This window comes from Colias croceus, chromosome 4 (genome assembly GCF_905220415.1).
Source record: "Colias croceus chromosome 4, ilColCroc2.1".
Lineage (NCBI taxonomy): Eukaryota > Metazoa > Arthropoda > Insecta > Lepidoptera > Pieridae > Colias > Colias croceus.
This window is the reverse complement of record NC_059540.1, coordinates 5688816-5703694: the sequence shown is the minus strand read 5'-3', so window position 1 is coordinate 5703694 and position 14879 is coordinate 5688816. Positions and strand designations below refer to the sequence as shown.

The following is a 14879-nucleotide window of genomic DNA, read 5'->3' as shown; positions in this document are numbered from 1 at the left end:
CAATTGACTGAAAATTTTTCAAAAGACATTTGTATGGAATTTGGAATTGATAAGTGCAAAGTAAATTCTGTCAAAGCCGGTCGCAATCATGAACATTTTTACCTTTTAAGTACAGGAGAGAAAATAGATCCACTGGACCAAAACAGTACTTATAGATATTTAGGATATAATCAGTCAAAACAGATTTTGAACAAAGAAACTAAAATAGAACTAACGAACCAATTTAAGAACAGACTGAATATACTTCTAAAATCCATGTTAAACGCAAGAAATTTAGTAAAAGCAATTAATACATACGCAATACCTATTCTCACATATTCTTTTGGAATTATAAATTGGTCAAAATCAGAATTAAAAAACATCCAACGCATTATTAACGTAAATATGAGCAAAAATAGAAAACATCACCCCAGATCATGCATTCAGCGCTTAACTTTACCAAGAATTGATGGAGGCAGAGGATTTATAGATATTGTCAACCTACACAATAAGCAAATAACTACTCTCAGAAAGTTTTTCCATACTAAAGCACCCACAGTAATGTTACATAATGCCATTGTTCAAAATGATATAAAATTAACTCCGCTTAATCTAGCAGACAATACAACCCAACGAAATGAGACCTTAATTAGTAAATGTGATAAACTTGCAGCATGGACCCAAAAGTCTCTGCACGGAAGGCATATACAACACCTTAATCTGCCTCATGTAGATAAGGCAGCATCAAATGCATGGCTTAAGAGAGGGGAGCTTTTTCCTGAGACTGAAGGTTTCATGCTAGCTATACAGGACCAAGTTATTGAGACACGTAATTATCAGAAGTATATTATTAAAAATTTACCATCAGATATTTGTAGAAAATGCAATAGTGCTCCAGAGACCATTCAACACATAACAGGAGCTTGCAAAGCAATAACCCAATCCGATTACAAGCACCGGCACGATCAGATAGCTAACATTATCCATCAAAAATTAGCACAAAAATACAAACTTATTTCGTACGATAAAACACCATATTATAAATACATACCAGAAACAATTTTAGAAAACAAATCATATAAATTATACTATGATAGAACTATTTTAACAGACAAAACCATACATTACAACAGACCTGATATTACACTCATTGATAAACATGAAAAAAATGCACTAATAATAGATATAGCTGTACCCAATACTCACAACCTCCCAAATACCATAACCGAAAAACTTACTAAATACACAGAACTTAAACAAGAAATTACAAAAATGTGGAAACTGCAAAATGTTATCATAGTGCCCATAGTACTCTCCACTACAGGTGTTATACCCACTCAACTTCAAAAATACATAGAATTATTACATTTACCAAAACATACATACATGCAATTACAAAAAGCTGCAATATTAAATACATGTAGAATAGTACGCAAGTTTCTTCAGACAGAGAATGAATGACACACAACCAGTTTAAAAATATTTTTATATAGCTTACACTTGGTTTACACCCGTGTATTCTATTACTACCAGCAGATCATAAGCTGTGAATGCAAAGCATTAATAAATAATAATAATAATAAATCCTTTATTTGCATTTAAACATGGTATTTTAAGGTGTTATAACTTACAATATAATGTTACAGCATGTTTAGCCGTTATTTAACAGCGTGCAAAATTATTTTATTACATAATATCTATATTCAAAGTATCCAATTAATTTGTCATTCATTCACATTATTCATTATACAATAAAAATTTCAAAATTTATTATACCTAACATACATCATAAAAATCAAGAAACAAATATACAATCATGAGTCCAAAAATTCCTTAACACTATAAAAACATTTCTGTTGAAGCCATTCGTTAAGTTTTTTTAGAAATAATTTAGAGTCTAAGTTTTTTAATTTAGTTTGTACCTTATTATATATTATTACACTCATACAAAGACAATTTTTATTATATTTTTTTAGTCGAGGATTATCTTTTAAAATTAATTTATTTGCATCTCTGCGACTACGGCTATTTAAATCACTTGCTTTTTTGTATAGGTACATATGTTTAGTCACAAACACGCACATCTCATAAATGTAAAGAGATGGTAAAGGCAGCAGACAATGTTTTTTAAATATCGGTTTGCATGACTGGTCCGACCTCATACCATATAAAGCCCGTATACATCTCTTTTGAGCCAGAAATGCTCTTATTATATCAGTACTATTACCCCAAATAACAAGTCCATAACGTAAAACAGATTCCACATAAGCATGATAAGAAATAAGTGCGGTTTTTACGTTTGTAACACTTCTTACTTGCCTTAATGCAAAAACAAATTTATTTAATCGACTACAAACATTTTCTATGTGTAATTTCCAGTCTATATTAGTATCTATTGTTACACCTAGAAACTTTATATCATTGTTTGATTCAATTTTAGGAATGTCAAAGTTTAATTTATTAAATTGTAAATATTTTGATTTGTCCAGATTTATTTTTAAATCATTACTGTCAAGCCATTTTATTATGTTGTCAATACTATAATTAATGTCATTTATGTGGTCATGAATATTATTTTTGTCAGAAGTTACAATTAAAGAAATGTCGTCAGCAAATAAAATGCACTTGTGATTTGTTACATTTACTATGTCATTTACGTATAATACAAAAAGAATGGGGCCAAGGACACTGCCTTGTGGTACGCCATATTTTATTATTTCATAGTTTGAAAAATAATGCGTTATTTCATCGTCTTTATTTACTTTAGAAACTACTACACACTGCTGCCTATTTTGAAGGTAAGATGTTATCCAGTGTAGCGTTTGCCCCCTTATACCATACAATTCTAATTTTTTTAATAGTTTAAAGTGTGACACGAAGTCGAACGCTTTGGATAGGTCAAGGAAAAGAGCTGTAGTTAGTTTGTTTTGATTTACGCTACCTAAAACTTCATCCATCAGGGAGTATATAGCCAAAGTGGTTGATTTATTTTTCTGAAACGCATTCTGATCCTTAACAATAATATTGAATTTATTGCAAAAATTAATCAACCTTTTATGCATACACTTTTCAAATATTTTTGATAGAATGGGTACCAAGGTAATAGGACGATAGTTATTTACGTCATGTTTGTTTCCTTTCTTAAATAACGGCTTTACTATCGATTTTTTTAGAGCCTCTGGAAAAATCCCCAACAAAAAGGAGGCGTTTATAAGATAGATTATAAAGTATTTAAGTAGATACCTAGAAAAAATAAACGCCAAACAGCTTATGTTTTGTAAAAACAAATCCTACGCAAAAGGGTTCGAAATTAGACGGGCGTGTAAAATTAAATTGATATTCCAATTTATCTGTTCATACCTTAACCCTATTTGTTGACTGTTCCGATCACAGGTTCCGATAGACCAAAACATCATGAGCTAAACAACGGTTTTTAAGTAGGTATTATTTTTTTATTGCCTCCGAAAAGTTATTTTTCAATTTTCATAAAAATTAATTATTTTTTTTATAAAATAAAAGCCTGAAAAAGATGCGTCATTGATTTCTAATGTATCGAATTATTACCGAAGAAAAGAAGAGATAGTAGATAACTATAGGAGCCACGGCCTTGGCGCTGGGGCAGTGCCTTTTGTGGCTCAGACGGGAATCCAAGTCTGGTGATCGTAAATAGTGTCCAATGAGGCAATGACGTCGGTAATAGCATAGGCTCCAGTCCAACTAGGTCTCCGCTAGAAATATGTTCAAGCACATATGACTATCTATCTAGCTAACCCTGACATTATCTGAGTTTAATTTGTATTGTTATCTGTAATACACTTGGAACTGAAATTACCTAGCTCCTTTAATTGACTATCTAACAGTGAAATAGTCTTTCAAAGCGGACCCGTAGTTCATGAGATTAGCGCGTTCAAGCAAACCAACCGAGAACCGACAAACAAACTCTCCAGCTTTGCTCCACAAAACGCCCAAACCGCTTGATCTATTTTGATGGAACTCTCACAAATGGATAGTTTAAAGTATAAGGAGTATAAATTTACCAACATAATAAAATACGTACGTGCAAAATATCTTCCCGGATGATATTATAATTTCCATAACATTTGCTTTATTCAAATACAGATATTTATTATTAATAATTAATTCCACGTCATGTTCTTTACAGATATTTTCTTTTATCGCTAAGTCTCTAATGTCACTATGTAGATATATTATTAATTTTTATTTAATATTTTTTTAAGTATTCTATTGTAAGTGTTTGATTTATAAAAGCAAGATTCTAGATTCATGAGATAAATTCATTACGACTCTCGTAATGAATTTAGCTCAAATAAAGTCAATTAGGACTATTGCTACATATACAAAAACGAAATATAATTTATAATTGTTTTTCTGTAACCATTCAAACGATGTAAAAAATCCAAATGATACATCAACATATCAAATTGCAGAAAAATACTATGTTGAGTCAAATAGGGGAGAAATAAATAATGACAGGGTATTAAAATCCTAACAAAATTAAATTTAAAAGATCTCGACATTCCTGTAAAACTTTGTAAGTTGTTACTGTCCAGAGAGAGAACAAGTGATAACTGCGTTAAAAACAACCGACTTCAAACTTGCACTTGCAAAATTTACAAATACCTACAGACAAAAATGCTCATAAAATAAAAACTACTGGGCCTATCCGAATAAAATTTTTATGGGACCAATTCGAAACCATCCCGCATCGAACAAAAAAAGAATCACGTAAATCGGTTCAGAAACCTCGGAGTAATCGGTGTACATACATAAAAAAAAAAAAAAAAAACATACCGGCCGAATTGATAACCTCCTCCTTTTTTTTGAAGTCGGTTAAAAAGAGCTAAATTCGTAAAAATCTTAGAGCTTTCAAGTACATGGAACTTATCTGACAATGACGGCGTTGTGTAGCAAGGAGTACTTATGTTACATAAACGTTTGGTAATAAAAACTTTAACTAAATAAAAGGTTTAAGTTCATTTAATTTAATAAAATATCTGAAAATCGAAGCCTTCCCAAGGAAATTTTAAAAGAACAAACAGTAGGTAGAGCTATATAAACTACACGTGGCCTATCTCTCTTGAAGGAAGAAATTGAGGGATTTTTCAAAGGAGAATTCGTAGTGCCTAGTTAAGGATGTTCGTTGTGGGAAGGAGGCGTCGTCGGTCAATACTAGGTGGTGCGGTGCGGGCGCGGTGCGCAGGCGTATCCCCCGGCCCCCGCAGTTGCCGGCCCACTCGGCCAACTCGCGAGTCAGCCGTCGTGCGCTGCGATCGCGCTCGACTGAGCTCTCCTAGTCATTCTCGAGCCATGTGAATGTTTTCATCACAGAAGAGACCTGTCAACTTTTGTTTCCATCGTTTGGAACAATGAATAATTCCCTGGATAATTAGACTTTTTCTGAGCGTCTGCTCCTAGACCTCGAAAGACAGCTTTCGCCGGGTGGCTAGTTTTTCTCAAGCTTGTGGCCGTTGACACTGCAGCGTGCGGGTCCCGCAGTGCGCGAGTGTGTGGTTGATTGGCAAACGAAAAGACGACAGCTGAGGCGCGTAAACATTATAGAGTTTTAATTGACGAGACGATGGCTACAGTTCCAGCGTAGGTCCCGAGACTTTCATCAAAAACTGAAATCATGTGGGGACTAATACTACTATTTATCACAGGTAAGTCATGTTATGCTGCTTTTTTCTGTGTTTGTTTTTATTATTTATCCGAATAGCAAAAAGAAATGAAGGTAATGTGTACAATAAAATAAAATATATATCTACCTATATTGGGAAGGTACCTTCAAACTTCTTGTCAGTTACCTATGTTTGATCGCTTGTTCTTAATTGTTTAAATTATTATCTTAACTTCACTCATTGAAAGTACTTTCCACGCTGCGCTGTTGTATTTTTTTTTAAGTAGAAAGATAAAGTACTTATGGACATGGATTCAAACCGCGGAATGCAAAAAGTTCGCGAACTAACTTTAAAGGAACTCTACTACTATTAAATTTAATTCCCATGAAGACGACTGACTCATCATAAATTGGTTTCGCGTCGTTTGTTTTTTTATGTTGCAAAAAGGCTTAAAGTTGATTACTCCCATACAAAGTTAATGCTTGTCATTTTAAAATGAATTGCCTCCATTATTTCTGGAAGTGGCATTTGTTATTTCACGCTAAAGGATTGGGAAAGGTAGCGTATCAATTATGTTCCAATTTATGGGATTCAATTTCGTATTATTTAATTAAAAGAAAAGTACTCACCACTATTCAACAAATTATACCTATTATAAAGACATCGATAACGTATTATTTACTTGGGGTAACTTAATATTATGTGGATGTTATGATTTCTAAAAGGGCCGATGTGGTAAAAGGAACAAATTGGATCATTTCTAAGAAAATAAAACATTTTTTGCTTACCCAAACATAATTTTAGCATTATTAAGAGGACGAAAAATTTTGGGGTTCTTCAGGAATTTTTTATACTCCTTTATATGAAGGACAATTTAAAAGATCGGAATGAGTGGATACGGAAATCGATCAGCCGTTGAGCAGCTTTTTTATAAATAAACTATTTTTTATATATTGTGCATGAATTACTTTTGTGTGAGATACATTCTTTATAATATGTACTTCTTTAAAATTGTTGATATGTATTCCTTCTTAAATCTGGTCAAGATTTGGGGAAAACTGACAGGTGTTCAACGCAGGTACCAACCTAAATTAAAGAAGCTTAGCCCGCTCGGCAACTCTTAACAAAGATTTGTTTAAAAATGGACGAAAAAGATGCCAGATGCGATGAATAAATTTTACTTGAACATTGTGTAAAAGTTTCCTGATTGAACAAAGTATTATTATTTATGAGTTTGAATAAAACAATCTATACATATATATAATAAATCTGTAGAAGGGTCAATTCTGTACATTGAAAATATTGAAAAAATAAATATCAGGGGGTGTTACTGGATCGATACCAAACCCAAATATGTGATTAAAAAAATTTTTGTCTGTCTGTCTGTCTGTCTGTCTGTCTGTCTGTATGTGAAGGCATCACGTGAAAACTAGCGGTTCGATTTCGATGAAACTTGGTATAATTATACCTTATTATCCTGGGCGTAAAATAGGATACTTTTTATCCTGGAAAAATACGTAGAAAAAAATTAATCTTAATTTTTCAGTTTTATCCATAGACGTCCATAGACGTTCTGTAGAACCGCGAACACACGTTGCGTATTATTATAGGCCTAGCCGTATTTGGGAATTGGGTCCAATAGATTTTTATAAGATTTTATTGTCAGAGGTACCTACTCAAAATGGAGAAATAAACCATCCACGCGAAGACCGACATCCGCGCGGACGGAGTCGCGGGCGGAATCTAGTTCTTAATAAAATAATACTTTTAAGGTACTTATATTGTTAATATTAAAAACATTATTATTTACCTAAATGATGACCTTAAAAATCATGATAAGAGTAAAATAAGTTATGGATCCCCAGAGAATGTACCTACCCTTTTTCTTCGAACAAGTTAGAAACTAAGAGAAATTGCGTTTCGATAGTTTTTTAGGGCGTACCCTTTTTAATTTTCTTACATGAATTTTTTCTTCTAGCCAAATACATATTATGTACTCTATTATTTATTCGTATGTAACCCCTTTCAATCTGACTAACTAACATTTATTGTAGGTAGCAAATATTGGAGCGTAATGTAATAGGCGTTCCAACTCCCAAGCTGCAACTAGTTTTTTCTACAAGTTTAAACTCAAAGGCGGATGCTGGGCGCACCTGGCCTTTACAGTTTTTTTGTAGGCACAAAAATGGCTCAGATTTACACTCTTAAATTGTAGGTAGATCGATTTACGGGTTATATGAAAAAAAACATAACTATGATACGGAAAGGTTGTAAGATATAATTTTGCAAAAGACATAGTAATTCAATTTTCCAAAATTTATTTTATTCATTTTCCCTAAAGATTTGGATATATTTGATCCATTCGTTGAATGTTAAACTAAACTGTATAAATTGAAGCACATTATACAGTTTCGGTTCGTTAGTCTGGTTAAATGGTAGTTGAACGTACTAATAATGAAACTATTGACTATTGAATGTATGTGAAGACACAGTAATGGTACTGACTACATTTTGTTTGCTAATTTGAGAATTTGCATTTCGGTTTAGGATACAACATTAAACGACAATAATAATAAATGTAATGTTGAATCGTATCAAACAATGTCGGTATGGCATAAGTAAAGCTAAATAATTGTAAAGCTTAAATAATTGTAGAATCTGTAACAACGACGTCATGTCGTTGGTCTCTAAAGTCCATATTGCTTGTATAGACTAAGAAAGAGTTTATCATTGAAATATGTACTTTTGATAATGGGACGTAGTTAACATTAAAATTCATAGAACAGATAGGTACATTAAAACTATATTGCATACCTATATATATATGAAAGGAAAGCAACGCTTTGAGTCGAGAGAATGGAGATGTAAAAAAAGTCTAAAAAATAGAGAAATATACGCAACATAACATTTATGGTAAATAATTACAATAAGTACCTTATTATATTTTAAGAGCTACGAGAAAGATATGACACAGAGAAATGGATCCCGAGTTAAAAATAAACGCACAAGTATGGAAACATGCATTTTTGTCATTGTTCTCATAATAATACAATATCTATTTTGGGGTGGTGACAGAGTCTGTTACGGAATGAATGTAGGGAGCCGATAAGTGGTCGGGGCGCCAGCTTTCATCTGGTTTGAAGATATGTGTTTACAATCTTCGCGCATTGGTGTGCGTTTACGCCGGGTATACATTACTTACTAAAAAATACATTTGCTTTACAATATCTTACTTCTTATTGCAGATAAGTTATTTCGGAATTATAAATATTCATTGATGAGTTCGTTTGAATAACTCTTTGTTATTACTAGAGGTTATCGTAATTTCACGGTCATAAAAATATCTTGATATACCTAACTAGTATTGTGTAGAGTCATTTTATTTTTGTAGAGCGAATAAAATATTTGTATGATTTTTGCCTAAAAATTAGAATAACAATGACTAAGCACAACTTAAAATGCGCAAGATTATTTTTACTAGTTCGAGAGATAATACCTTAGTAGTTAATTTGCTCCCAAAAACTGAAAAATCTGTGCTAAAGTTGATTTTTTAACAATATTTCGCCGATACTTCGAACGCAAATTGAAAAACATTGTATGATGTACTAGTGACTCCATAGCTCAAATATTTGAGATCGGGGAACACAGAGGCGGCTGCGAATGGTATTTACGATTACAGTGTCCTCCCCGCTCATTCACAGTAGCGGTGACGTCGGCGACGGGACTTATCTCATAAGATAACCTTTTTATTTATTACCTCCCTCGTGTATCGATATTCGACAGCGCCAAACGTGTTTCTCGTAATGACAATACGCGACGCTTTTGAGCCCTAAATTAATTAAAACTTATCATCTGTTGACCCTTTTTTGTTATATTTCGTTTACATAAAAATCTGTCCCAAGAATATTCGTAGTAAATTGCTTTTTGCTCTTGTATTTCGAATCTTATTTCGAACAGCACGCGTCGGATAAGATTTCCCAGAAGCAAAGAGATTTTATTAAATTTTCTTATTTTCGACCGTAGTACATATATCTCGATGTTTTCGACCAATTGTTCGTTGCTTTAATATTATCAGATGTAACATTATTTAATAAGGCAATGTCTTTTGTTTTGGCCGTATATACATATTATGTTTGTATAAATATTGATACCTACTACATTATTATTTTTTTTTTAATTCTCATATAAACTATCTTTTTGTTGTTGCAATATTTTAATATTGGCCATTTCAAAATACAATAGCAAATTGTTCGTATTTATTTAAAACAGAAATTCTTAAGTAGGTGCTATATAAACAAACAATGAACTACAAAATTTGCTCCTTTTGTTATTTCTGACCTTGAATGAGGGTTGTACAGCTAGTCTCGGCACGTGCATAAAGTAAAGTGATAATGATAGAGTGGCTAAAGGGGACTCTTAATCAACTGAATAACTAATTGAAGTCGGAACACTCGAATATGGGCAGCGGCCCTTTTGCGGCACCCTATGTGCTTTTGTTGTACTCGTAGCGTAACACAGAGCAGTTGGAATCGTTTTATATGAAAATACCTACATATTATGGAAGGCTCATTTTGTTGTAAAAAATGGCTTATTTAAACTTTTGCGTGGAATTTCACCAGATTTACGATGCCGTGAAATGCCAAGCGTTTACCTCGGGCTAGTTTGAAAACAGTATTTTGTGGTAATCTTGATAAGTGTGTCAACTTGTAGTTGTTTATTAAATTAATTAACAATCTGTCATGTTCAGAGCGACGGAGCGCAGCGTGTGACGTTCGTGACTTATTGGGTCAGCTTGTACAATTATAAACGTTTGGGTGGGAAAAGTAAATTAACAAAACTATTAAATTGTCGGACTTATTGGTAGATTTGACTGATAACATGAATAATTGCGTCATCCTAAATAGAGAATCTTAAAAAAGAAGTCTCGGGTACTCTACAGAATGTGCTCACAAGTCACAACCTATGTAGGTACCTACTTGCTCGAACAAATTTTACGGCAAATCGTGGCGAACTCAATCCGTGTTAGTAAATTTACTATCCACTGAAGATTATTTGTTACTAAATTAATTAAAAACAATTTTATAGCCGCGGTCTCAGAGCAAATATTAATAAAGATGGGTGCCGGAATGGGCGTCTCATAATTAATATAAGCCGTTATTTGTGCGGTTTAAAAATGTAATATGTTGCACGTAATTGGGTCAAAGAGACGGCCAAAGAAGGTCGAGGAGGATAAGAAGAGGGTGTACGAGCTTCGTACTGTGCGTAGAAATGTTTATATTCTATCCGACGCGACATTATTACAACACTACATTCCCACTGAAAATTTTATGGTAATGCGACTCACAATCACGACCTCGTTGGCAACAGATCCTGGTATTTGGATATTTCATTCATTCCATGATACTTACATAAAGAAAGCACACATGTCGTTACGTAATGGCGTTGAAATAAATAGTTTTTCACATGGCGCGCTCTTTGAAGTGGAATAGTAAACGACAAATTTCCAATTGCTATTAAAGCACTATGTATGTTTAATGGTATGGGGTCGTACGGACGATAATAAAATTTGATTACATTTGATCATAAATCTTTTTTTTCTCATTATCTCAGTCAGTAACGCCGGGCCGTCGCAGGCGCGGGAGACAGGGCCCAAATCCCCATGTTTTGACATACATACCCGTCGTATTTATGACACACAGCCCGCTTGTAGCGATCTGACACGAGATTTATGAAGTCACCATGTGTGCTTAGAAGATTGGATTGCTTTTACGCAATAGGAATTATGTTTTGTTATTATATCTATATTTTCAACGTCGCGTCGCTTACATTGTCCATAAAAAATTGAATTTGATATTGAAGGTGTTTAAACAGTTTTGGTGTAAATTATAATTTATTAAAGTTCACTGAGAGTAGTTATTAATTTAAATACTTCGTTATTTTTATGAATACCTACAACCAATCATTACGATGCGATAGTTAAAGTTCAGCACGTTTGCATCAGCAATTTATATTTAAAAGTTCAATTACTGACCGCAATCATTCAATAGTATGTGTAAGAGCAGAATTGTATAATGACTAATAGCCACTAATTGAATGTTTAAATTAAAAACAATTATGGTCTAGGAAATAACTCGTTAAATATAAATCGCCTTTATTTGCTATCTCTACTAATAAAGGCGTGTCAAAAGCTGTATTTAAACATGGAACAAATAACAATTACCGTAGGAAAAGGGGAACTATGGTCCTAAACTAAATAATCATAATTTATCAAATTTTACGTAAACAATAGCGGGATTAAAAAGCATAATTAATAATTAATAATTATTTATCATAGTGCTTTGAAATATTTATCCGCAAAATAAAAAAAAAAATATATATATTGAAAATTTCCATAACCAAATACACGAATTTATTGTTGTTTGTACATTTCGTATCTAGTGGTTTGTTCTTGTAGTAAATGTCTTGCAGAATTATTTCTCACGTATTATCTTTTTGAACATATGGATCCACTTGTTACCAAGCTGCATTTATTTGCTCTCATATATTTAGATAAAAAATATTGCACAACAATTTGACTTACGCAGAGTAGGTTGAGCCATGAGTAAGCTCTATTCTCTGCCAATCCTTATTGTGGAATGGATCCATTAGGGTAACATTCTGCAGAGTCATGTAAAACATTTGGGTCGCTACAATTCAAAATTGTCGTACAAAATATAAGAGTAAAAAATGTTTGCCTACTTTCCTCAAAAAGTCAAGAAGTGTTTATTAATTATAGAGCTCACGAGCTCATTAAAGATATTGAAAAAAGCTTGCGACTAGAAAAAATATTAAAATATGAGGGATGGGAATACATTTTTGATATGGCTAATATTGGATACATTAATTAATGAATGTTTACTTTGCTTATCTTACATTTACGAGTAGATTGTATATACCAACATTTGAAGTTTAAAAACTACTCTGAGTAAGAAAATCATTTAATTAAAACTAGAAAGGTTTGTTGCATCATCTATTGTGACGATATAATATTTTATTTATCCCATAGAAAGTAAACTAAGAATAAGAGAAATCAATTACCATAACATTAACTTCGTGACCCGCACAGGTTTATCTCGATAATCGCACCCTCATCTCACATCCTGTTCTCCAGTGAAATTAATGATTTTCTAAACATGATTTATTTTCATTAACTGTTATATTTGTGTACAGATAAGGCTCACAAATATATTACGTTAGTTCCGGTGTAGGGCGAGCGGTCGGCGCGTCGATACATGGAAAGCATTTTAAGCAATTCCAATGATATCGCTTCTTCCATTGTTCCATTTATTTTGAGCGCGACCTATCGATCGGCTCACATAAAGAATGACTTCATAAGATTCAATACCTAATACGGATTATGTCACAAAAGAGGAGTACAATGCATAAGCTCCTTTAAATGTTTAATACTGGCCTTTATTAGTTTTAACTTTTATCGTTCGCATCGATGTCTTTTTTAATTATCTATATTATACTGTAGGATTTTTAAAAGTTAGTTAGGCATAATAATATTTTGATTGATAAGAATGATTACTTATTTTAAAAAAGATTTATTTACATTACTAAAAAATGTAGTTTATTCAGATGTGGATAACCTTTTTTGCTAGCATGTTAACTCGCTATTCGTGAAACTTGCTAAATACATACCGAAATAGATTCATATTTTAATCTCGTACTAACCTACATAGCAAAATTACGCTTTCGTTGGGGTTGTATCAGGAAAGATTAAGCCGGGATGGGGTGGTTGCATGAACGTGAGATTAACTTAAATTAGAACATGCTTAATCTAAACGTAGTCCACATTCCAATCTAAAATGCAAATTATCATAATATACATTTTTTATTCATGAGTGGTCATTGGGTTGCGCATAACTGCTTTAATACGATTAATCGGGCCTGTTTTGTAATGCTAAGCCATTGGCTTGATAGTTGATACCTATTAGTGTTCATAATATATGGAAGTAGGTATACAACTTGCGGCATGAAGCCACATAATGTGGGTAACTCGGTAGCAACTTGATACAAATCTCAAACATTACTCTGAGCTCACTTAACATTCTTACGGTTTTCAAGTTTTCTATGAATGGACTCAATTTGTTTGCTAATGTCGTATTTAACTATAAAATTGTACTTTTTTATAATAGTAATGTTTAGGTAAAGCAATTGAGTAGAATTTGTTGTCAAATAGATTTATTTGCTTTTAGCGTAACTTTCCTTGTCGTCTACGGCTCTACGCGAACTTTTTACCATAAATCGCAAAGATATTTGTTCAATACATAATTTATCGATGTTCCTTTCAATGAGGAGTTACGAGTTATCTTTTATCGATACTTTATATCGGGCTTAGCTGTTAGAAATCTGAGTAGACATTTTTTCCCCACGCCGCGTGTCGCGATACGGGCGCCGGGTTTCTCGAAGAGGGGATTATCCAGACATATGAGGGGTCATACAATAAAACACATTCCCTTCATTCTTAAAACTTTGCAACTTTATCGTTCTCCGAAAAAGCTGAGTAAAATTTGCTATTTACTTTACGTTCGCAATAACGATGTCATTACTTTTTATACCTACATAACATAATTAATAATGGAAAATGTAAAAATAAAAAATGACAGAGAATCACACGCTTGGATTAATATAACATAATAAATCTATAATTCAATATATTTTTACGCGCAAAAATGTACACTGAAAATGATACTGACGTAAATGAATATTCAGTAAAATATTTAAATTTGTTGATAAAATATTATTGATATCGATTCGTCTCATTCAGTAAAAAGTACTTAATAAATACCGTAAAAATATTTACTACAATAATTGAACCTTTGGAACCCTTGAACGTTAAATGGCTCTTGGCGGAGGGCGGGCATCTGTGTCCTCTTAAGGGGATAGTTTGTAGGGACTAGGGAGAGCTCTACTAACCCCTCTATTTAGTTTATTTAGTTACTGAATGCCGAGGTCATTGCGAATTTGTTTTATTCTAATCGTAATAGTACATTTAAGGGCTAGATAGAACGAAAACATTGTATGTATGGTGCCTACTGATTAATACGCTTTTGATAATTATAAATAAAAAAAAGATTTATAATTTGTGTTTAGTAGATTTCTTGGTATATTTTTAGTATATTTTGAATGTATACATTTAGAATTATTATTGTAGATATGTATTTTATAAATATTCGATTAATTAAATTTTAGAACGCTTCGAATTCTTCGAACTAA

At 32.7% G+C, this 14879-nt stretch overlaps 1 protein-coding gene across 1 annotated transcript in view; it reads left to right on the top strand.

Annotated features, from left to right (window-relative positions):
- The first annotated feature begins 5255 nt into the window (after nucleotides 1-5255).
- LOC123690883 (transmembrane protein 132E) overlaps nucleotides 5256-14879 on the top strand; it is a 60378-nt gene continuing 50754 nt past the window's right edge. Inside the window, exon 1 of the mRNA XM_045634999.1 lies at nucleotides 5256-5660. Within this exon, the coding sequence (XP_045490955.1) occupies nucleotides 5630-5660 (31 nt within the window). The 5' untranslated portion in view covers nucleotides 5256-5629. The remainder of the gene's footprint in view (nucleotides 5661-14879) is intronic.